The 22,559-nt window shown below is 49.6% G+C and overlaps 1 protein-coding gene across 1 annotated transcript; it reads left to right on the top strand.

Annotated features, from left to right (window-relative positions):
* The first annotated feature begins 867 nt into the window (after window positions 1–867).
* On the top strand, window positions 868–20,537 carry fpr1 (formyl peptide receptor 1). The gene is made up of 2 exons (XM_068018573.1): window positions 868–974; window positions 18,801–20,537. Exon 2 carries the CDS (start codon window positions 18,815–18,817, stop codon window positions 19,916–19,918), a length of 1,104 nt encoding a protein of 367 aa, XP_067874674.1. The 5' UTR covers window positions 868–974; window positions 18,801–18,814; the 3' UTR covers window positions 19,919–20,537.
* The last annotated feature ends 2,022 nt before the right edge of the window (window positions 20,538–22,559 follow it).

The raw sequence follows: 22,559 nt of genomic DNA on the forward strand, positions 1-22,559 counted from the left end.
TAGTTTGGGTTTGGGAATGGGGTTAGTTTGGGATTGGGAATGGGGTTAGTTTGGGATTGGGGATGGGGTTAGTTTGGGATTGGGGATGGGGTTAGTTTGGGTTTGGGAATGGGGTTAGTTTGGGTTTGGGAATGGGGTTAGTTTGGGATTGAGAATGGGGTTATTTTGGGATTGGGGATGGGGTTATTTTGGGTTTGGGAATGGGGTTAGTTTGGGTTTGGGAATGGGGTTAGTTTGGGATTGGGAATGGGGTTAGTTTGGGATTGGGAATGGGGTTAGTTTGGGTTTGGGAATGGGGTTAGTTTGAGTTTGGGAATGGGGTTAGTTTGGGATTGGGAATGGGGTTAGTTTGGGTTTGGGAATGGGGTTAGTTTGGGATTGGGAATGGGGTTAGTTTGGGATTGGGAATGGGGTTAGTTTGGGTTTGGGAATGGGGTTAGTTTGGGATTGGGAATGGGGTTAGTTTGGGTTTGGGAATGGGGTTAGTTTGGGATTGGGAATGGGGTTAGTTTGGGTTTGGGAATGGGGTTAGTTTGGGTTTGGGAATGGGGTTAGTTTGGGATTGGGAATGGGGTTAGTTTGGGATTGGGAATGGGGTTAGTTTGGGTTTGGGAATGGGGTTAGTTTGGGATTGTGGGGCAGGTGAAGATAATTTGTGTTTCGGGAAATTGCGGATTCTCTGGCTGGTTATTAGATGGAATTTTCCCTGCCTGTCACCCCAAAACAAATCGAAATATATCTGCCGCGCCCCTGCTCATTGATTTCCTCGCAAAGAATTGAAGAGAACATCGCATTCACTTAAACTTGACCGGAAATGGTTTGAAGTTGTTCAGAAATATCACACGAGCAATTTGCGTGTGCCAGGGAGGAAGTACCTTTCAAACAGAAATGAACAAATCTGGAGCACTAGATCAGTCAGTTCCACTAATCTCTCTTGTTGTACTTTAACCTGGAGTGGAGTCAGTTGGACATCGGTGAGTCTCTAGATAATTTTCAACTGTAAGAATTACAAGCAGTTTCGCTAGAGATGTTTCCACTTGTGGGGGGAGAGACCAGAACTCGGGGCCATCAATATAAGACAGTCACTAATAAATCCAATGGGGAATTCCGGAGAAACCTCTTTCCCCAGAGAGTGGTGAGAATGTGGAACTCGCTCCCACAGGGAGTGGTTGAGGTGAATAGTATCGATGTATTTAAGGGGGAAGCTGGATGAACACATGAGGGAGAAAGGAATAGAAGGATATGGTGATAGGGTGAGATGGAGAGAGGGGGGGGTGGGGAGGAGGCTCGTGTGGAGGAGAAACACCAGCACGGGAGCAGATGGGCCGAACGGCCTGTTTCTGTGATGGAAATGCTACATAATCCTCCCTACTCAACTGGGTACGAGATAAGCCGAGGGATATTATTTAAACCATTCAGGCAAACAGAGAAACTCAATGTGGACTTAATGGGAACCCTCCGAGATCTCTGCGCTCCCTCCAATTCCGCCCTCTCGCCCATCTCCCGATTCCCATCGCTCCACCATTGGCGGCCGTGCCTTCAGCTGCCTGGGGGCCCTAAGCTCTGGAATTCCCTCCCTAAACCTCTCCGCCTCTCTCTCTCTCTCCTCCTTTAAGACGCTCTAGAAAAAAAACACCGACCTCTTCGACAAACAACAGCAATTAAGAATAGCTTGCATTTGCACAGACTGCCCTTCAGACAGATTAACAACAGGGGGTGTTCGCAGGCACGAGGGCTCCGAGCCCTTTGCTGTAAGATGCCGCCTTCCCTCGCCGCAGCTCCCTGTGTTTTTAAGACTCCTGGTAGGACTGCATCGAATGGGAATGGCTCAGCATTCACTTGCCCCACTCCCTCGCCTGCGTGTAAGTGCAGTGGTCTATTAATGTGTTCGAACACCGTTCGGAAAAATTGGACAAGACCCTCATTTTTTTAGCACCATTCTGGTAAAATCCCCTCTGCACCCTCTCCCAGGACGCGGTGCCCTTCCTAAAGAGTGCAGTGCCCAAAATCGGACTCGATACACCAGCTGGGGACATAGCAGATGGCCATTCAGCCCCTCGAGTTTGCTTCGACATTCAATGGGATCATGGCTGAACTGTGATCTCGCTCCAAATTCCTGCCGCTGTCCCTTTGGTTAACAAAACGCTATCAATCTCAAATTTAAAATTAACAACTGACCCAGCTTCGATTGCAATTTGCGGAAGGGAATTCCGAAACTTCTACCTCCGTTTGCGTGAAGGAATTTTGAGTTCATTGTTACTTGTCCCGGGATTTCCACGATGCTGACCTCTTTCCCGACCAATTATTTGGCGTGCCGGCCTTTTCCTTGTTTTCACTGACAGTGTCGATGTTAGCCAGGATTCAAGCAGCCTGCATCCCAGCTTTTCTTCTGAATGCACTTGCAAAAGATTTTTGGTTTAATTTTGACATTCCTAGCAAGCTTTTGATCATGTTTCCTCTTCCAGCTCGGATGTAATCTAATATGTAATCTAATGTGTATCAGGCTCGAGAGGGGGCTGAATGGGCCTCCTCCTGTTCCTGTGTAACAGGCTCGAGAGGGGCTGAATAGCCTCCTCCTGTTCTTGTGAAACAGGCTCGAGAGGGGCTGAATGGACCTCCTCCTGTTCCTATGTAACAGGCTCGAGAGGGGCTGAATGGGCCTCCTCCTGTTCCTGTGTAACAGGCTCGAGAGGGGCTGAATGGGCCTCCTCCTGTTCCTGTGTAACAGGCTCGAGAGGGGCTGAATGGGCCTCCTCCTGTTCCTGTGTAACAGGCTCGAGAGGGGCTGAATGGGCCTCCTCCTGTTCCTGTGTAACAGGCTCGAGAGGGGCTGAATGGGCCTCCTCCTGCTCCTGTGTAACAGGCTCGAGAGGGGCCGAATGGGCCTCGTCTTGTTCCTTCCTGCCTTCTTCGCAAGTAGAACCTCCACAAGCTAGGTGGCTGATTTGCCAACTTGTGGTTGAAACATCACTTTGTTTTGCCATACTCAAAAGGCAGAGATAAAAGCTGATAAGAGGTTCTGCTCCTGAGCGCTGTGCAGTCCGATTTCTGCCTTGACGTCTGCATTTGCTCTGCGCAAGGCACAGTTTGTGGAATCAGAGACAGCTCCTGGATTCCTTTCCCTGAAATGCCAGTTTGAGAGAGAAGGAAGTAAATGTGAAGGGGATTGTGAAAAGGCTCTGAACGATAGAAAAATTATATCTATTATAATTTTGTTGGGGACGGGGGATTAAGGGTCGCGGAACTGAGGCAGGAAGTTGGAGTTAAGAGGGAAAATATCAAGAGACATGGAGAAGTTTGAGTTAATTAGGGAGAGCCAGCATGGATTTGTAAAAGGCAGATCATGCTTGACTAATCTAATTGAATTTTTTGATTAAGTAACAGAGAAGGTTGATGAAGGGAATGTAGTGGATGTTGTCTATTTAGATTTTCAGAAAGCCTTTGATAAAGTATCACATGAAAGGCTGGTTAACAAAACTGAGGCTCGTAGAAGAGGCAGGTTAGTGTCCAATTGGATAAAAAAAATTAGCTTGAGGATAGAAAACGGTGAGTGGTGGTAAATGGTGTTTTTCAGACTGCAGGACGGTAGACAGTGGTGTTCCCTAAGGGTCAGTGCTGGGACCACTGCTTTTTCTGCTATATATAAATGATTAGGATCTTGGAATACAGAGGAGAATCTCAAAATTTGCCAATGATATCAAACCTGGAGGTGTGGCAAACACTGAGCATGATATGAACTACCTGCAACAGGACATAGATAGGCTGGCAGAATGGGCAGACAAGTGGCAGATGGAATTTAATACAGACAAGTGTGAGGTGATGCATTTTGGCAGAAGGAATAAGGAGAAGCAATGTACACTTAATGGCACAGGTCTAAAGAGCGTGCAGGAACAGAGGGACCTGCGATCATTGACGGTGGCAGGACATATTGAGAGAGTGGTGAGTAAAGCATATGGGATCTTGGGATTTATAAATAGAGGCATTGAGTACAAAAGCAGGGAAGTTATGCTGAACGTTTATAAAGCTCTGGTTAGGTCCCAACTGGAGTATTGTGTCCAGTTCTGGTCACCACACATCAGGAAGGATGTGAGGGTCCTTGAGAGGGTGCAGAGGAGATTTACCAGAATGGTTCCCGGGATGAGGAATTTTAGTTACAAGGTTAGGTTGGAAAAGCTGGGGTTGTTCTCCCTGGAGCAAAGGAGATTGATGGGAGATTTAATAGAAGTGCACAAGATTATGACAGACTTAGACAATGAAAAACTGTTCCCATTAACTAATGGGACGAGGATGAGGGGACACAGATCAAACGTTTTGGACACAAGATACAGGGGAAATATGAGGCAGCACTTGTTTACACAGCGTGTGCTAATGGATCTGGAACTCACTGCCTACAAGTGCAGTGGAAGGGGAGACGATGAATGCCTCCAAGAGGAAGTTGGATGGACACCAGAGAGAATTAGACTTGTAGGGGTAGGGGGATCGAGCCCGGGAGTGGGAATGACTGCATAGCTTTGTGGAGAGCTGGCACGGAGTGGATAGGCCGAATGGCCTTTTTATGTGCCATAAGTGACTCTATGACTATACAGATCAACCATGTGCTAAATGAAGGGGGAAACAGTCTCGAGAGAGGCTGAATGGGCCTCCTCCTGTTCCTGTGTAACAGGCTCGAGAGGGGCTGAATGGTCCTCCTCCTGTTCCTGTGTAACAGGCTCGAGAGGGGCTGAATGGGCCTCCTCCTGTTCCTGTGTAACAGGCTCGAGAGGGGCTGAATGGGCCTCCTCCTGTCCCTGTGTAACAGGCTCGAGAGGGGGCTGAATGGGCCTCCTCCTGTTCCTGTGTAACAGGCTCGAGAGGGGCTGAATGGGCCTCCTCCTGTCCCTGTGTAACAGGCTCAAGAGGGGCTGAATGGGCCTCCTCCTGTCCCTGTGTAACAAGCTCGAGAAGGGCGTGTTAGGAACAGATTCAGAACAGCAGATGGACCAAAATAATCAAGGACTGAACCAAAACATTAAAGTGTCAAAAATTCAGCCAAGAAAGAGATTTAATTTCTCTCGCGCCTCTCACCACCGCAGGAATTCCCAAAATGCTTCATAGCCAAGGAAGCACAGTTTTTGAAGTGTGCTCACTGTTGTAATGTAGGAATCGCAGCAGCTAATATATGCACAGCAAGATCCCATAAACAGCACTGAGATAACGACACGGATCATCAGTTTTTTACTGATGTGGGTTTTTAAAAATTCATTCATGGGATGTGGGCATCACAGGCCAGGCCAGCATTTATTGTCCATCCCTAATTGCCCTTGAGAAGGTGGTGGTGAGCTGCCTTCTTGAACCGCTGCAGTCCATGTGGGGTAGGTCCACCCACAGTTAGGAAGGGAGTTCCAGGATTTTGACCCAGCGACAGTGAAGGAACGGCGATATAGTTCCAAGTCAGGATGGTGTGTGGCTTGGAGGGGAACTTGCAGGTGGTCGTGTTCCCATGCGTCTGCTGCCCTTGTCCTTCTAGTTGGGAGAGGTCGCGGGTTTGGAAGGTGCTGTCTAAGGAGCCTTGGTGCGTTGCTGCAGTGCATCTTGTAGATGGTACACACTGCTGCCACTGTGCAGTGGTGGAGGGAGTGAATGTTTGTTGATGGGGTGCCAATCAAGCGGGCTGCTTTGTCCTGGATGGTGTCGAGCTTCTTGAGTGTTGTTGGAGCTGCACCCATCCAGGCAAGTGGAGAGTATTCCATCACACTCCTGACTTGTGCCTTTTAGATGGTGGACAGGCTTTGGGGAGTCAGGAGGTGAGTTACTCACCGCAGGATTCCCAGCCTCTGACCTGCTCTTGTAGACACAGTATTTATATGGTTGAGGGATAAATATTGTCCCCAGGAAAACGGGGGGAATTACACATCTTTTACACCCACCTGAGAGGGCAGACAGCGGCCTCGGTTTAATGTCTCATCTGAAAGACGGCACCTCCGACAGTGCAGCAGTCACTCAGTACTGACTCTCTGACTGTGCAGCACTCCCTCAGTACTGACCCTCTGACTGTGCAGCACTCCCTCATTACTGACCCTCTGACAGTGCAGCAATCACTCAGTGCTGACCCTGGGAAAGTTGTCCTGGGTTAAGAAGTTGAAATGTCTGCGATGGGGTCTCAAAAGACTGATCTTCTGACTCAGAGGGAGGGGGATGTGTGAAACCCAAGGGAAACACAGTGTATTTCAGTGTGGACTGTGTGTGAAAATACTCACTGCAAATCACACTGTGGTGGGAGTGTTCGGTTCACTTGGTAGATTGACCTGTCGCCTGTTATGAAGATAATTCGGAGTTCAGTCTTCACTGCTGGGTGTTGCGTGTGTTGTTCACACAAGAGTGGAGCAATTCACTGCTTCATTCAATGTATCGTTATGTCAGGAAAACCAGGCACATATTGACCCCGAGTCACATCACGAGATATTAGGGACCAGCGACCAAAAGCTCGGTCAGAGAGGTCGGTTTTTAAGGAGCATCTTAAAGGAGGAGAGAGAGAGAGAGGTGGAGAGGTTTAGGGAGGGAATTCCAGAGCTTAGGGCCCCCAGGCAGCTGAAGGCACGGCCGCCAATGGTGGAGCGATTGGAATCGGGGGATGGGCGAGAGGGCGGAATTGGAGGGGGGCAGAGATCTCGGAGGGTTTGTAGGGACTGGAGGAAATTACAGAGATAGGGAGGGTTGTAGGGGCTGGAGGAGGTTACAGAGATAGGGAGGGTTGTAGGGGCTGGAGGAGGTTACAGAGATAGGGAGGGTTGTAGGGGCTGGAGGAGGTTACAGAGACAGGGAAGGTTGTAGGGGCTGGAGGAGGTTACAGAGATAGGGAGGGTTGTAGGGACTGGAGGAGGTTACAGAGATAGGGAAGGTTGTAGGGGCTGGAGGAGGTTACAGAGATAGGGAGGGTTGTAGCAGCTGGAGGAGGTTACAGAGATAGGGAGGGTTGTAGGGGCTGGGGGAGGTTACAGAGATAGGGAGGGTTGTAATGTCTGGAGGAGGTTACAGAGATAGGGAGGGTTGTAATGTCTGGAGGAGGTTACAGAGATAGGGAGGGTTGTAATGTCTGGAGGAGGTTACAGAGATAGGGAGGGTTGTTGGGGCTGGAGGAGTTTACAGAGATAGGGAGGGTTGTAGGGGATGGAGGAGGTTACAGAGAAAGGGAGGGTTGTAGGGGCTGGAGGAGGTTACAGAGATGGGGAGGGTTGTAGGGGATGGAGGAGGTTACAGAGAAAGGGAGGGTTGTAATGTCTGGAGGAGGTTACAGAGATAGGGAGGGTTGTAATGTCTGGAGGAGGTTACAGTGATAGGGAGGGTTGTAATGTCTGGAGGAGGTTACAGAGATAGGGAGGGTTGTAATGTCTGGAGGAGGTTACAGAGATAGGGAGGGTTGTAATGTCTGGAGGAGGTTACAGAGATAGGGAGGGTTGTATGTCTGGAGGAGGTTACAGAGATAGGGAGGGTTGTAATGTCTGGAGGAGGTTACAGAGATAGGGAGGGTTGTAATGTCTGGAGGAGGTTACAGAGATAGGGAGGGTTGTCGGGGCTGGAGGAGTTTACAGAGATAGGGAGGGTTGTAGGGGTTGGAGGAGTTTACAGAGATAGGGAGGGTTGTAGGGGTTGGAGGAGTTTACAGAGATAGGGAGGGTTGTAGGGTTTGGAGGAGTTTACAGAGATAGGGAGGGTTGTAGGGGTTGGAGGAGTTTACAGACATAGGGAGGGTTGTAGGGTTTGGAGGAGTTTACAGAGATAGGGAGAGTTGTAATGTCTGGAGGAGGTTACAGAGATAGGGAGGGTTGTAGGGGTTGGAGGAGTTTACAGAGATAGGGAGAGTTGTAATGTCTGGAGGAGTTTACAGAGATAGGGAGGGTTGTAGGGGTTGGAGGAGTTTACAGAGATAGGGAGGGTTGTAGGGGTTGGAGGAGTTTACAGAGATAGGGAGGGTTGTAGGGTTTGGAGGAGTTTACAGAGATAGGGAGGGTTGTAGGGGTTGGAGGAGTTTACAGACATAGGGAGGGTTGTAGGGTTTGGAGGAGTTTACAGAGATAGGGAGAGTTGTAATGTCTGGAGGAGGTTACAGAGATAGGGAGGGTTGTAGGGGTTGGAGGAGTTTACAGAGATAGGGAGGGTTGTAGGGGTTGGAGGAGTTTACAGACATAGGGAGGGTTGTAATGTCTGGAGGAGTTTACAGAGATAGGGAGGGTTGTAGGGGTTGGAGGAGTTTACAGAGATAGGGAGGGTTGTAGGGGTTGGAGGAGTTTACAGAGATAGGGAGGGTTGTAGGGTTTGGAGGAGTTTACAGAGATAGGGAGGGTTGTAGGGGTTGGAGGAGTTTACAGAGATAGGGAGGGTTGTAGGGTTTGGAGGAGTTTACAGAGATAGGGAGGGTTGTAGGGGTTGGAGGAGTTTACAGAGATAGGGAGGTGATGCGTGAACGAGCCTGGGAGTGAGCTCGGACACCCTTGGTGATGTTCAGTGCCTATTAAGCAGATTCTGAAATCATATACTGTGAAATTGAAATCATTAAAATGGGCTCCGTGCTGCACCCATTCGTGGAAATCTCCCATACCCCGTCTGTCCAGGGCTTTGACAACCTCCGAAAGTGCGGTGCCCAGATTTGGACACAACCCTCTAGCTGCGAACGTCACAATAGGAGGAGGCCATTCGGCCCCTCTCGAGCCTGTTTCACAGGAACAGGAGGAGGCCCATTCAGCCTCTCTCGAGCCTGTTACACAGGAACAGGAGGAGGCCCATTCAGCCCCCTCTCGAGCCTGTTTCACAGAAACAGGAGGAGGCCCATTCGGCCCCTCTCGAGCCAGTTACACAGGAACAGGAGGAGGCCCATTCGGCCCCTCTCGAGCCTGTTACACAGGAACAGGAGGAGGACCATTCATCCCCCTCTCAAGCCTGTTACACAGGAACAGGAGGAGGCCCATTCAGCCCCCTCAAGCTTGTTCCCCTCTTCAATTAGATCATGACTGATCTGTATCTTAACTCCATCTCCCCGCCTTGGTTCTGTAACCCTTAATCCCCTCACCCAGTAAAAATCCATCAATCTCAGGCTTCAAATTTTCAATTGACCCCCGGCCTCGACATATTTTATGGGGGGCGAGTTCCAGATTTCCCCCACCTCGCAAAGTGCTTCCCAGGCAATGAAGGACTTTTTTTGGAGTGTGCTCACTGCTGTAACGCAGGAAACGAGGCAGCCAATTTGCGCACAGCAAGGTCCCACAAACAGCAATGTGATAATGACCCAGATCATCTGTTTTTTTTTTAGTGATGTCGGTCGAGGGATAAATATTGTCCCCAGGACACCGGGGAGAACTCCCCCCGTGCACTTCTTCCAAATAGTGGCCAAGTGGGCACTAGGCAGTGGTCAGTAACTGGAGTTGAGGTACAGATCAGCCATGATCGAAATTACTGACCTCTTCCTGTTCCTGTGTAACTGGCTCGAGAGGGGCTGAATGGCCTCCTCCTGAAGGACCCTTCCTTCCTTTTGAGTCCAGCCTTTCCAAGACAGAAGGTTTGATTAGAAACTGGTGGAGATTGCAAACTTGGGAGTGAGACATCTGAGATTCATGGAATTATACTGCCCTTCGGCCCATCGTGTCTGTGCCAGCCATCAAGCACCTATCTATTCCAATCCCATTCTCCAGCACTTGTATGCTATGACGTTTCAAGTGCTCATCTAAATCCTTCTTAAATGTTGAGGGTTCCTGCCTCTACCACCTCTTCAGGCAGTGTGTTCCAGATTCCAACCACCCTCTGGGTGAAAATGTTTTTCCTCAAATCCTCTCTAAACCTCCTCCCCCTTACCTTAAATCTATGCCCCCTGGTTTTTGTCCCCTCCGCTAAGGAAAAAAGTTTCTTCCTATCTAACCTATCAATGCCCCTCATAATTTTGTATGCCTCAATCAGGTTTCCCCCTCTCAGCCTTCTCTGCTCTAAGGAAAACAACCCTAGCCTTTCCAGAATCTCTTCATAGCTGAAATGCTCCAGCCCAGGCAACATCCTGGTGAATCTCCTCTGCACCCTCTCCAGTGCAATCACATCCTTCCTATAGTGTGGTGCCCAGAACTGTACACAGTACTCCAGCTGTGGCCTAACTAACATTTTATACAGCTCCATCATAACCTAAAAGCAAAATACTGCGGATGCTGGAAATCTGAAACAAAAACAAGAAATGCTGGATTCACTCAGCAGGTCTGGCAGCATCTGTGGAAAGAGAAGCAGAGTTAACGTTTCGGGTCAGTGACCCTTCTTCGGAAGGGTGAATCTGAGTGAATCCAGCATTTCTTGTTTTTGTTCCATCATAACCTCCCTGTTCTTATATTCTATGCCTCGACTAACAAAGGCAAGTATCCCATTTGCCTTCCTAACCACCTTATCTACCTGTGCTGCTGCCTTCAGTGATCTATGGACAAGTACACCAAGGTCCCTCTGACACTCTGTACTTCCTAGGGTCCTACCATCCATTGTATATTCCCTTACCTTGTTAGTCCTCCCACAATGCATCACCTCACACTTCTCAGGATTAAATTCCATTTGCCACAGCTCTGCCCATCTTACCAGCCCATCTATATCGTCCTGTAATCGAAGGCTTTCCTCCTCACTATTTACGACACCACCAATTTTCATGTCATCTGCAAACTTACTGATCATACCTCCTATATTCATGTCTAAATCATTAATGTACACTACAAAACAGCAAGGGTCCCAGCACCAATCCCTGTGGTACACCACTGGTCACAGGCTTCCACTCACAAAAACAACCCTCGACCATCACCCTCTGCCTCCTGCCACTAAGCCAATTTTGGATCCAATTTGCCAAATTGCCCTGGATCCCATGGGCTCTTACCTTCTTAACCAATCTCCCATGCGGGACCTTATTAAAAGCCTTACTGAAGTCCATGTCGACTACATCAACTGTTTTACCCTCATCTACACACCTAGTCACCTCCTCCAAAAATTCAATCAAGTTTGTTAGACATGATCTCCCACTGACAAAGCCATGCTGACTATTCTTGATTAATCCCTGCCTCTCCAAGTGGAGATTAATCAGGTCCTGCAGAATTTTTTCCAATGGTTTCCCTACCACTGATATTAGACTCATTGGCCTGTAACTACCTGGTTTATCCCTGCTACCCTTCTTGAATAATGGTACCACATTTGCTGTCCTCCAGTCCTCTGGTACCTCTCCTGTGGCCAGAGAGGATTTGAAAATTTGTGTCAGAGCCCCTGCAATCTCCTCCCTTGCCTCACATAATAGCCTGGGATACATCTCATCTGGGCCTGGGGATTTATCCACTTTTAAGCCCGCTAAAACAGCTAATACCTCCTCCCTTTCAATGCTAATATGTTCAAGTATATCACAATCCCCCTCCCTGATCTCTACACCTACATCGTCCTTCTCCATAGTGAACACAGATGAAAAGTAATTATTTAAAACCTCACCTATGTCCTCCGGCTCCACACACAGATTGCCACTTTGGCCCCTAATGGGACTCACTCTTTCCCTGGTTATCATCTTGCCCTTAATATACTTATAAAACGCCTTAGGATTTTCCTTTATCTTGCCCGCTAGTGTTTTTTCACGTCCCCTCTTTGCTCTCCTAATTACTTTTTAAAGTGCCACCCTACACGTTCTACACTCCTCTCGGGCCTCCGTTGTTTTCAGCCCTCTGAATCTGCCAAAAGCCTCCTTTTTTTTCCTTATCCAATCCTCTATATCCCTTGACATCCAGGATTCCCTGGACTTGTTGGTCCTACCCTTCACCTTTACAGGAAGATGTTGGCCCTGAACTCTCACTATTTCCTTTTTGAATGACTCCCACTGGTCTGATGTAGACTTTACTACAAGTAGCTGCTCCCAGTCCACTTTGTCCAGATCCTGTTTTATCAGATTGAAATTGGCCTTCCCCCAATTCAGCACCTTTATTTCCGGTCCGTCTTTGTCCTTTTCCATAACTACCTTAAATCTTACAGAGTTATGGTCACTATCCCCGAAATGCTCCCCCACTGACACTTCTACCACTTGTCTGGCTTCATTTCCTAGGATTAGATCCAGTACTGCCCCTTCTCTTGTAGGACTTTCTACATACTGGCTCAAAAAGCTCTCCTGTATGCATTTTAAGAATTCCGCCCCCTTTAAGCCTTTTGCACTAAGACTATCCCAGTTGATATTAGAGAAGTTAAAATCCCCTACTGTTATTACCCTATTATTTTTACACCTCTCTGAGATTTGCCTACATTTCTGCTCCTCTATCTCTCCCTGACTGTTTGGAGGTCTGTCGTACACTCCCAGCCAAGTGATTTCCCCCTTTTTGATTTTAAGTTCTACCCATGTAGCCTCATTTGAGGAACCTTCTAAGATATCATCCCTCCTTACTGCAGTAATTGACTCCTTGATCAACAGTGCAATGCCACCTCCTCTTTTACCCCCTCCCCTGTCACGCCTGAAGATTCTATATCCTGGAATATTGAGCTGCCAGTCCTGCCCCTCCCTCAACCATATCTGATAGCAAAAGCATAATCCCATGTGCTAATCAACACCCTCAATTCATCTGCCTTACTAGTAAGACTCCTTGCATTAAGATAGGTGCAATCCAACCTTGTATTTTTCACTTGTGCCTTAACAGGTCTATATTTGCTCTGCCTTCCAAACTGACTCAGTTTCTCTTCTATATTTGACTGAGCCTCACCCCCTACTGTACCTCCACTCTGTATCCCATCCCCCTGCCAAATTAGTTTAAACCCCCCAACAGTACCAGCAAACCTCCCAGCAAGGATGTTGGTCCCGTCCAACTTGTACAGGTCCCATCTTCGCCAGAAACAGACCCAGTGATCCAGGAAACTAAAGCCCTCCCTCCTGCACCATCTCCTCAGCCACGCATTCATCTGCTCTATCCTCCTATTCCTATACTCACTAGCACGTGGCACCGGGAGGAATCCAGAGATTACAACCTTTGAGGTCCTGCTTTTTAATCTGCTACCTAACTCCCTAAACTTGGCTGTTGCTGCTTTCTCCTGGGAGGTCATCCCCTCCCCCAACAGTATCCAAAGTGGTATATCTGTTAGAGAAGGGGGTGGCTACGGGAGACTCCTGCACGACCTGCCTGTGCCTACTACCCCGCCCGGTGGTCACCCATCCCTTTTCTGCCTGTGCACCTACCCCATTTGTCCAAGTGACTTGTCAATTTTGTCCCAGATTATCGTGTCTAAGAGCTGTCCCACCACCGAGGTTAGACTGACTGGTCTGTAGTTGCTGGGATTGTCCTTACACCCAGTCCTCTGGCACCACTCCTGTATCTCAGGAGCATTGGAAGATTATGGCCAGAGCCTCTGCAATTCCCACCCTTACTTCCCTCAGTATCCTCGGATACATCGCATCCAGGCGTAGAGTTATAGAACCATAGAACGTTTACAGCACAGAAAGAGGCCACTTGGCCCATCATGTGTGTGCCGGCCGAGAAACAATCCGCCCACTCTAATCCCAGCGTTTGGTCCGTAGACGTGCAGATTACGGCACTTGAGGTGCACATCCAGACTCCTTCTGAATGAGTTGAGTGTTTCTGCCTCAACTACCCCTTTCAGGCAGTGAGTTCCAGACCCCCCACCACCCTCTGGGTGAAAAAGTTTTTCCTCATCTCCCCTCTAATTTTTCTACCAATCACTTTAAATCTAAGACTCCTCGTCACTGACCTCTCTGCTAAGGTGAATAAAATAAAATAAACACACCTCTACACCTCCATCCCCCACCAGGATGGTTTGAGGGCTCTCCCTTGAACAGAGGCCCAACCAGTCCCCATCCACCACCACCCTCCTCCGCCTGGCTGAACTTGTTCTCACATTGAACAACTTCTCTTTTATTTCTACTCACTTCCTTCAAGTAAAAGGTGTTGCTATGGGTACCCGCATTGGTCCTAGTTATACCTGTCTTTTTGTGTGATATGTCAAACATTCCTTGTTCCAATCCTACTCAGGGCCCCTCCCCCAACTCTTTTTCCAGTACATTGATGACTGTATCGGTGCCGTTTCCTGCTCCCGCCCTGAACTGGAAAACTTTATCAACTTTGCTTCCAATTTCCACCCTTCTCTCACCTTTACATGGTCTATCTCCGACACTTCCCTTCCCTTCCTCGACTTCTCTGTCTCCATCTCTGGGGATAGGTTGTCTACTAATATTCATTATAAGCCCACCGACTCCCACAGCTACCTCGACTACACTTCTTCACACCCTACCTCCTGTAAGGACTCTATTCCATTCTCCCAGTTTCTCCGTCTCCGATGCATCTGCTCTGATGATGCTACCTTCCATGACGGCGCTTCTGATATGTCTTTCTTTTTCATCAACCGAGGATTCCACCCCCGACTGTGGTTGACAGGTCCCTCAACCGTGTCCGGCCCATTTCCTGTACCTCTACCCTCACCCCTTCCCCTCCCTTCCAGAACCGTGACAGGGTTCCCCTTGTCCTCACTTCCCACCCCATCAGCCTCCACATCCAAAAGATCATCCTCCGCCACCTCCAGCGTGATGCCACTACCAAACGCATCTTCCCCTCCCTTCCCCTGTCAGCATTCCGAAGGGATCGTTCCCTCCGCGACACCCTGGTCCACTCCTTCATTAACCCCGCCACCTCGTGCCCATCCCACGGCACCGTCCCCTGCAATCGCAGGAGGTGTAATACCTGCCCATTTACCTCCTCTCTCCTCACTATCCCAGGCCCCAAACACTCCTTTCAGGTGAAGCAGCGATTTACTTGTACTTCTTTCAATGTAGTATACTGTATTCGCTGCTCACAGTGTGGTCTCCTCTACATTGGGGAGACCAAACGTAGACTGGGTGACCGTTTTGCTGAACACCTCCGCTCAGTCCGCAAGCAGGACCCCGAGCTTCCGGTTGCTGGCTATTTCAACACACACCCCCTGCTCTCATGCTCACATCTCTGTCCTGGGATTGCTGCAGTGTTCCAGTGAACATCAACGCAAGCTCGAGGAACAGCATCTCATTTTCCGATTAGGCACACTACAGCCTGCCAGACTGAACATTGAGTTCAATAATTTCAGAGCATGACGGGCCCCCCTTTTTATTTTTAGTTATTTTTTCTTCTTTCTTTTTAATTTATTTTATTTTATTTTGTTTCATCATTCATTTTTTTTACAATGTGCCTACCTCCTACTGTTTTTATCATGTTTGTTCTTGGGTCTGTTCTATTTTTCTGTCAATTAACACCCTCTCTGCACTCACACTTTGTCTTTCACCACACCATTAACACACCCTTTGCCTTTGCTCCATGACCTTCTGGTCGGTTATTCTCTGTGACCTTGTCCTATCTACACCTTCTCTTTGGTTATGTCTTGCCCCACCCCCCGATTTTTTTGCTTAAAACCTTTTACATTTCTAATATTTGCCAGTTCTGATGAAGGGTCACGGACCTGAAACGTTAACTCTGTTTCTCTCTCCACAGATGCTGCCAGACCTGCTGAGTATTTCTTGTTATTATTCCCTCAGGATCTTATATGTTTCAATCAAGTCGCCTCTTACTCTTCTAAACCCCAGTGGACACAAGCCTAGCCTGTCCAATCTTTCCTTGTAAGACAGCCCGCCCATTCCAGGTATCAGTCTAGTAAACCTTCTCTGAACTGCTTCCAATGCATTTACATCTCCCCTCAGCCTTCTCTGTTCCAAGGAGAACAACCCCAGCCTATCCAATCTTTCCTCATAGCTGCATTTTTCCAGTCCTGGTATCATCCTTGTAAATCTCCTCTGTACCCTCTCTAGTGCAATTACATCCTTTCTGTAATGAGGTGACCAGAACTGCAAGCAGTACTCAAGTTGTGGCCTAACCAATGAGTTATACAATTCCAGCATAACCTCCCTGCTCTTATATTCTATACCTCGGCTAATAAAGGAAAGGATTCCATATGCCTTCTTAACCACCTTATCGACCTGTCCTGCTACCTTCAGGGATCTGTGGACATTCACTCCAAGGTCCCTCACTTCCTCTACACTTCAGTATTTTCCCATTAATCGTGTATTCCTTTGCCTTGTTTGACCTCCTCAAATGCATCACCTCACACTTCTCCAGGTTGAATTCCATTTGCCACTTTTCTGCCCATCTGACCAGACCATCAATGTCTTCCTGCAGCCTACAGCTATCCTCCTCGCTATCCACCACACGGCCAATCTTTGTGTTGTCTGCAAACTTCTTGATCATGCCCCCTACATTTACGTCCAAATCGTTAATATATACCACAAAAAGCGGGGGACCCAGTACTGAACCCTGCGGAACGTCACTGGAAACAGCCCTCCAGTCGCTAAAACAGCCGTCAACAATTACCCTTTGTTTCCTGCCACTGAGCCAATTTTGTATCCACCTTGCTGTATTTCCCTGGATCCCATGGGATTTTATTTTTTTAACCAGTCTGCCATGTGCGACCTTGTCAAAAGCCTTGCTAAAATCCATGTAGACCACATCAACTGCACTACCCTCATCGATCCTCCTTGTTACTGCTTCACAAACGTTCGATCAAGTTGGTCAAACAAGATCTTCCCTTAACAAATCCATGCTGACTATCTTTGATTAACCTGTGCCTTTCTAAGTGACAGTTTATCCTGTCTCTCAGAATCGATTCCAATAATTTGCCCACTACTGAGGTTGGACTGACTGGCCTGTAATTATTTGGTCGAACAGTCCTGGTGTCTTAGCACAGTCAAGTACAGCTGGCCATTTTACAACCTCCTCTTTATCAATTTTTAGCTCATCCAGTGTCTTATTTACTTCCTCTTTCACTACGACTTTGACAGATGTAACATACTCACTTTAAACCTCAGTCATGCCCTCTGCTTCCATGTGTAATTTCCTTTACCATCCTTTTACTATTCAGATACTGAAGCAGTCCGTGTAGAAATGCAGCAAGACCTGGACAATATCCAGGCTTGGGCTGATAAGTGGCAATTAACATTCGCGCCACACAAGTGCCAGGCAATGACCATCTCCAACAAGAGAGAATCTAACCATCTCTCCTTGACATTCAATGGCATTACCATCGCTGAATCCCCCACTATCAACATCCTAGGGGTTACCATTGACCAGAAACTGAACTGGAGTAGCCATATAAATACCGTGGCTACAAGAGCAGGTCAGAGGCTGGGAGTCCTGCGGTGAGTAACTCACCTCCTGACTCCCCAAAGCCTGTCCACCATCTACAAGGTACAAGTCAGGAGTGTGATGGAATACTCTCCACTTGCCTGGATGGGTGCAGCTCCAACAACACTCAAGAAGCTCGACACCATCCAGAACAAAGCAGCCCGCTTGATTGGCACCCCATCCACAAACATTCACTCCCTCCACCACCGACACACAGTAGCAGCAGTGTGTACCATCTACAAGATGCACTGCAGCAACTCACCAAGGCTCCTTAGACAGCACCTTCCAAACCCGCGACCTCTACCAACTAGAAGGACAAGGGCAGCAGAGGCATGGGAACACCACCACCTGCAAGTTCCCCTCCAAGTCACACACCATCCTGACTTGGAACTATATCGCCGTTCCTGCACTGTCGCTGGGTCAAAATCCTGGAGCTCCCTTCCTAACAGCACTGTGGGTGTACCTACCCCAAATGGACTGCAGCGATTCAAGAAGGCAGCTCACCACCACCTTCTCAAGGGCAATTATGGATGGGTAATAAATGCTGGCCTGGCCAGCGACGCCCACATCCCACGAATGAATAGATAAAAAAGCCAGTTATTCAAAACAACTGCGAACCACAGATGAATGTTCCGCACCCCCCACCCCCAACCAGGTCTTTTCAAACCACACAGTCACTGCCTATCTGTGCTTTTTCCCTGAATCATAGTTTGAGGTTATGACCAACCTTTGATGCTCAGGTTGCAGTTTGTAACCTCACACCTTGCAGACACGTCCTGCATTCAACCTCCGTTCCTGCTGCAACTTGAATCCTGTGTCTTGTCAGCATCATTGACATTTCAAGAACACAATTTGTCTGCATGGCTTTTATTCTGGAGGGGGGGCAAAAATAGGAACTGAGATGATAGTATCAGGATAGACTGAACGGGCTGGGTCTCTTTTCTCAGAAGGCTGAGGGGTGACCTGATTGAGGTCTTTAAAATGATGAAGGGGGTTTCGATCGGGTAGACGTAGAGAAGATGTTTCCACTTGTGGGGGGGGTGGAGACCAGAACTCGGGGCCATCAATATCAGACAGTCACTAATAAATCCAATGGGGAATTCCGGAGAAACCTCTTTCCCCAGAGAGTGGTGAGAATGTGGAACTCGCTCCCACAGGGAGTGGTTGAGGTGAACAGTATCGATGTATTTAAGGGGGAAGCTGGATAAACACATGAGGGAGAAAGGAATAGAAGGATATGGTGATCGGGTGAGATGGAGAGAGGGGGTGGGAGGAGGCTCGTGTGGGGCAGAAACACCAGCATGGAGCGGATGGGCCGAATGGCCTGTCTGGATGCAACATAACAGCATAACGACATTCTTGCAGAGTTTTGGATGAGATGGAGTTTCCGGAGGTTTGAAGTTGGAATAGTCCATATTTGGAGGTAACTGGGTTATGGGTGAGGGCTTCAGTCGCTGATGGGCTGAGGCCAGAGCAGAGACAAGAGATGTTATGGAGGTTAGGGAGCCGGCACTGACGCAATGGGCTGAATGGCCTCCTCCTGTGCTGTAACCATTCTACCCTTCTAGGTGGAAATACTGAGACAATGTTGCCCATTACAACACTGATCATTTCCCTTCCCTCTCTTTCCCCACATCTCTTTAGCCAACGTGTTTAAAATGGAGGCCAAAGATCTTCAACTAGGAAATGGCAGCGACTCTCCTTCTGATGTTGTGGAGAATGAAGGTGGTCACAGCAGCCAAAGAGCGATGGACATCTTCATCATGGTGATCTACCTCGTGACCTTTGCGATGGGGGTGCTCGGCAATGGCCTGGTCATTTGGGCCACGGCCTTCAAGCTCAAGAAGACGGTCAACACCATCTGGTTCCTGGGCCTGGCAATCGCAGACTTCACCTTTGCCCTCTTTCTCCCGCTCAGCGCAACCTACATCTCTTTGGATTTCCATTGGCCCTTTGGCACGCTGCTGTGCAAGCTCAACAGCGGCGTGGGGGTGCTGACCATGTTTGCCAGCGTCCTCACACTGGCCGCTATCAGCGTTGACCGCTGCGTCTCGGTGGTGCTGCCCGTCTGGGCCCAGAACCACCGGGGCCCGCGCCTGGCAAACCTGGTCACCGTGGGGGTGTGGCTGGTGTCCGCCATCTTGAGCGGGCCGACGTTCGTCTATCGCGAGACGGGTTCCCATGGCAACAGCACGGTGTGCTTCAGCAACTACTTCACGGAAGCCGAGCTGGCGGCTCTCAACGGGCTGGACGACGGAGGCGGGGATTTTGAGGCGGCGCTGGAGCGGATGATGTCCAGGTTCCGATTGTTGGTCCTCACCCGCTTCCTCTGCGGGTTCCTCCTCCCGCTCCTGGTGATCAGCGCCAGCTATGTCATCATCGGCCTCCGACTGTGGCGGAACCGCTTGGCGCCCAGCAGCAAGCCCTTCAGGGTCATGGTCGCCATCATCCTGACCTTCCTCCTGTGCTGGGCACCCTACCACATCTTCATAATCCTGGAGTTGATGCACCCAGCTGATCAGCCCCCCACCTTGGCACTGAGGCTTGGCATCCCACTCAGTACCAGTCTGGCCTCGTTCAACAGCTGCCTCAACCCCTTCCTCTACATCTGCATGGGGAAAGACTTCAGGGACAAAGTCAAGAGACCGCTTCAGAAGGTGCTGGAGAACGCCTTCGTCGAAGAGTCAGTCCATTCCTACACATTTAGTAGAGGCAAAACCAGGTCTTCCTTGGTGGGAGACGAAGCCAGTATGTCTGTTTAACCCAGAAAGCCGCTGGGCGGGTGTTGGACCATGGGAGGCTCCGGGACTATAATGACAGCCAAAGGCACACACACAAGGCAACTACAACGCAAACGCAAGGCTTCCGGCCCACACACGGACAAGCTCCGAGGCAACGCCACCTTGCATTTAGCTAGCACCCTGAACATAAAATGTCCCAAGGCAGCTCACAGGAAGGAGACCAAACAAAATTTGACCCCAAGCCACATAAGGAGGCATCAGGGACAGAGCCTCCCAAAGAAGGAGGAGAGAGAGAGAGAGGCGGAGAGGTTTAAGGAGGGAATTCCAGAGCTTAGGGCCCCCAGGCAGCTGAAGGCACGGCCGCCAATGGTGGAGCGATGGGAATCGGGGGATGGGCAAGAGGCCGGAATTGGAGGGAGCGCAGAGATCTCGGAGGGTTGTAGAGGCTGGAGGAGGTTACAGAGATAGGGAGGGTTGTAGGGGCTGGAGGAGGTTACAGAGATAGGGAGGGTTGTAGGGGCTGGAGGAGGTTACAGAGATAGGGAGGGTTGTCGGGGCTGGAGGAGGTTACAGAGATAGGGAGAGTTGTAGGGGCTGGAGGCAGTTACAGAGATAGGGAGGGTTGTAGGGGCTGGAGGTGGTTACAGAGATATGGAGGGTTGTAGGGGCTGGAGGAGGTTACAGAGATAGGGAGGGTTGTAGGGACAGGAGGAGGTTACAGAGATAGGGGGGTTGTAGGGAAAGGAGGAGGTTACAGAGATAGGGAGGGTTGTAGGGACAGGTGGCGGTTACAGAGATAGGGAGGGTTGAAGGGGCAGGAGGAGATTACAGAGATAGGGAGGGTTGTAGCAGCTGGAGTAGGTTACTGAGATAGGGAGGGTTGTAGGGACTGGAGGAGGTTCCAGAGATAGGGAGGGTTGTAGGGGCTGGAGGAGGTTACAGAGATAGGGAGGGTTGTAGCAGCTGGAGGAGGTTACAGAGATAGGGAGGGTTGTAGCAGCTGGATGAGGTTACAGAGATAGGGAGTGGGTGATGAGGGCATGGAGGGATTTGAAAACAGGGATGAGAATTTTAAAATGGAGGTCCATTCAACCACTTGAGTCTGTACAAATATTCGATTAGACAATGACAAATCTGTACCTTAATAACATCCTTGAGACTGAATGATTGCTTGAGGGATAAATATTGTCCCCAGGACACCGGGGAGAACTTCCCCCCTGCTCTTCTTCCAAATAGTGGCCGTGGGATCTTTTACACCCACCTGAGAGGGCAGACGGGGGTTTTGGTTTAATGTCTCATCTGAAAGACGGCATCTCTGACAGTGCAGCACTCCCTCAGTACTGACCCTCCGACAGTGCAGCACTCCCTCAGTACTGACCCTCCGACAGTGCAGCACTCCCTCAGTACTGACCCTCCGACAGTGCAGCACTCCCTCAGTACTGACCCTCTGACAGTGCGGCACTCCCTCAGTACTGACCCTCCGACAGTGCGGCACTCCCTCAGTACTGACCCTCCGACAGTGCAGCACTCCCTCAGTACTGACCCTCTGACAGTGCGGCGCTCCCTCAGTACTGACCCTCCGACAGTGCAGCACTCCCTCAGTACTGACCCTCCGACAGTGCGGCGCTCCCTCGGTACTGACCCTCCGACAGTGCAGCACTCCCTCAGTACTGACCCTCCGACAGTGCAGCACTCCCTCAGTACTGACCCTCCGACAGTGCAGCACTCCCTCGGTACTGACCCTCTGACAGTGCGGCGCTCCCTCAGTACTGACCCTCCGACAGTGCAACACTCCCTCGGTACTGACCCTCCGACAGTGCAGCACTCCCTCAGTACTGACCCTCCGACAGTGCGGCGTTCATTCGGTTATTGGAACAGGGGATTAGCCCGGAATATGGTACTTGAGTCTCCGGTGTGGGCTTTGAACTCACAACCTTCTCACTCTGCAATGAGTGAGTGTGAGCGCGCGGCAGCTACAGGCAATGATTCAGTGCTGGCAGTTGCTAACTGTTGCACCAACAGCTGTCAGTGCTCGGCAGTGATTGCCAATGCAGAGAAAGGCATCTCGCTAATAAAATACCAGACACACGTGAAATGAGAGTGATTTTATTGTCTATCTTTCAATTGACAAATCGGGGATTCGGCCTGTCGTGATCCAGTGAGGCCTCGCCCTCAATTTTAACTGTGGGCCAGATCAGTGAACGTGTGTCGGGGGAGGGAAATGCAGAGCGAGGGAGGTCCCGGATCGAGCCAGAGACGAGCCGGCAGGTCGAGGAACCGTTTGAATTTTGCAGGGCACGACCGCCTTTCCACGTTGAGGATCCGACTGTCCCTCAAACCCAGTGACAGCGCGTTCCAGATCACAACAACTAAATTCTCCTCATCTGTCACTCTGCTTCATGTACCAGTTATCTTGAAGCTATGATGCCTGGCTAACAACTTCCTGAGGTAGGGAAACAGGTTTACTTTATTCGTTCGTGGGATGTGTGGCCAGGCCAGCATTTATTGTCCATCCCTAATTGTCCTTGAGAAGGTGGTGGTGAGCTGCCTTCTTGAACCGCTGCAGTCCATGTGGGGGAGGTACACCCACAACGGGAATGATGCAGAAACGAGTGGCCACCTTCGACAAGCACAATGCTTTCAAACACCTTCAAACTGGTGA

Source organism: Heterodontus francisci, chromosome 39 (genome assembly GCF_036365525.1).
Source record: "Heterodontus francisci isolate sHetFra1 chromosome 39, sHetFra1.hap1, whole genome shotgun sequence".
NCBI classification, from domain to species: domain Eukaryota; kingdom Metazoa; phylum Chordata; class Chondrichthyes; order Heterodontiformes; family Heterodontidae; genus Heterodontus; species Heterodontus francisci.

Coding starts and splice junctions, on each gene's coding strand:
- fpr1 (XM_068018573.1), top strand. CDS start 18,815: ATGGAGGCCAAAGATCTTCAACTAGGAAATGGCAGCGACTCTCCTTCT.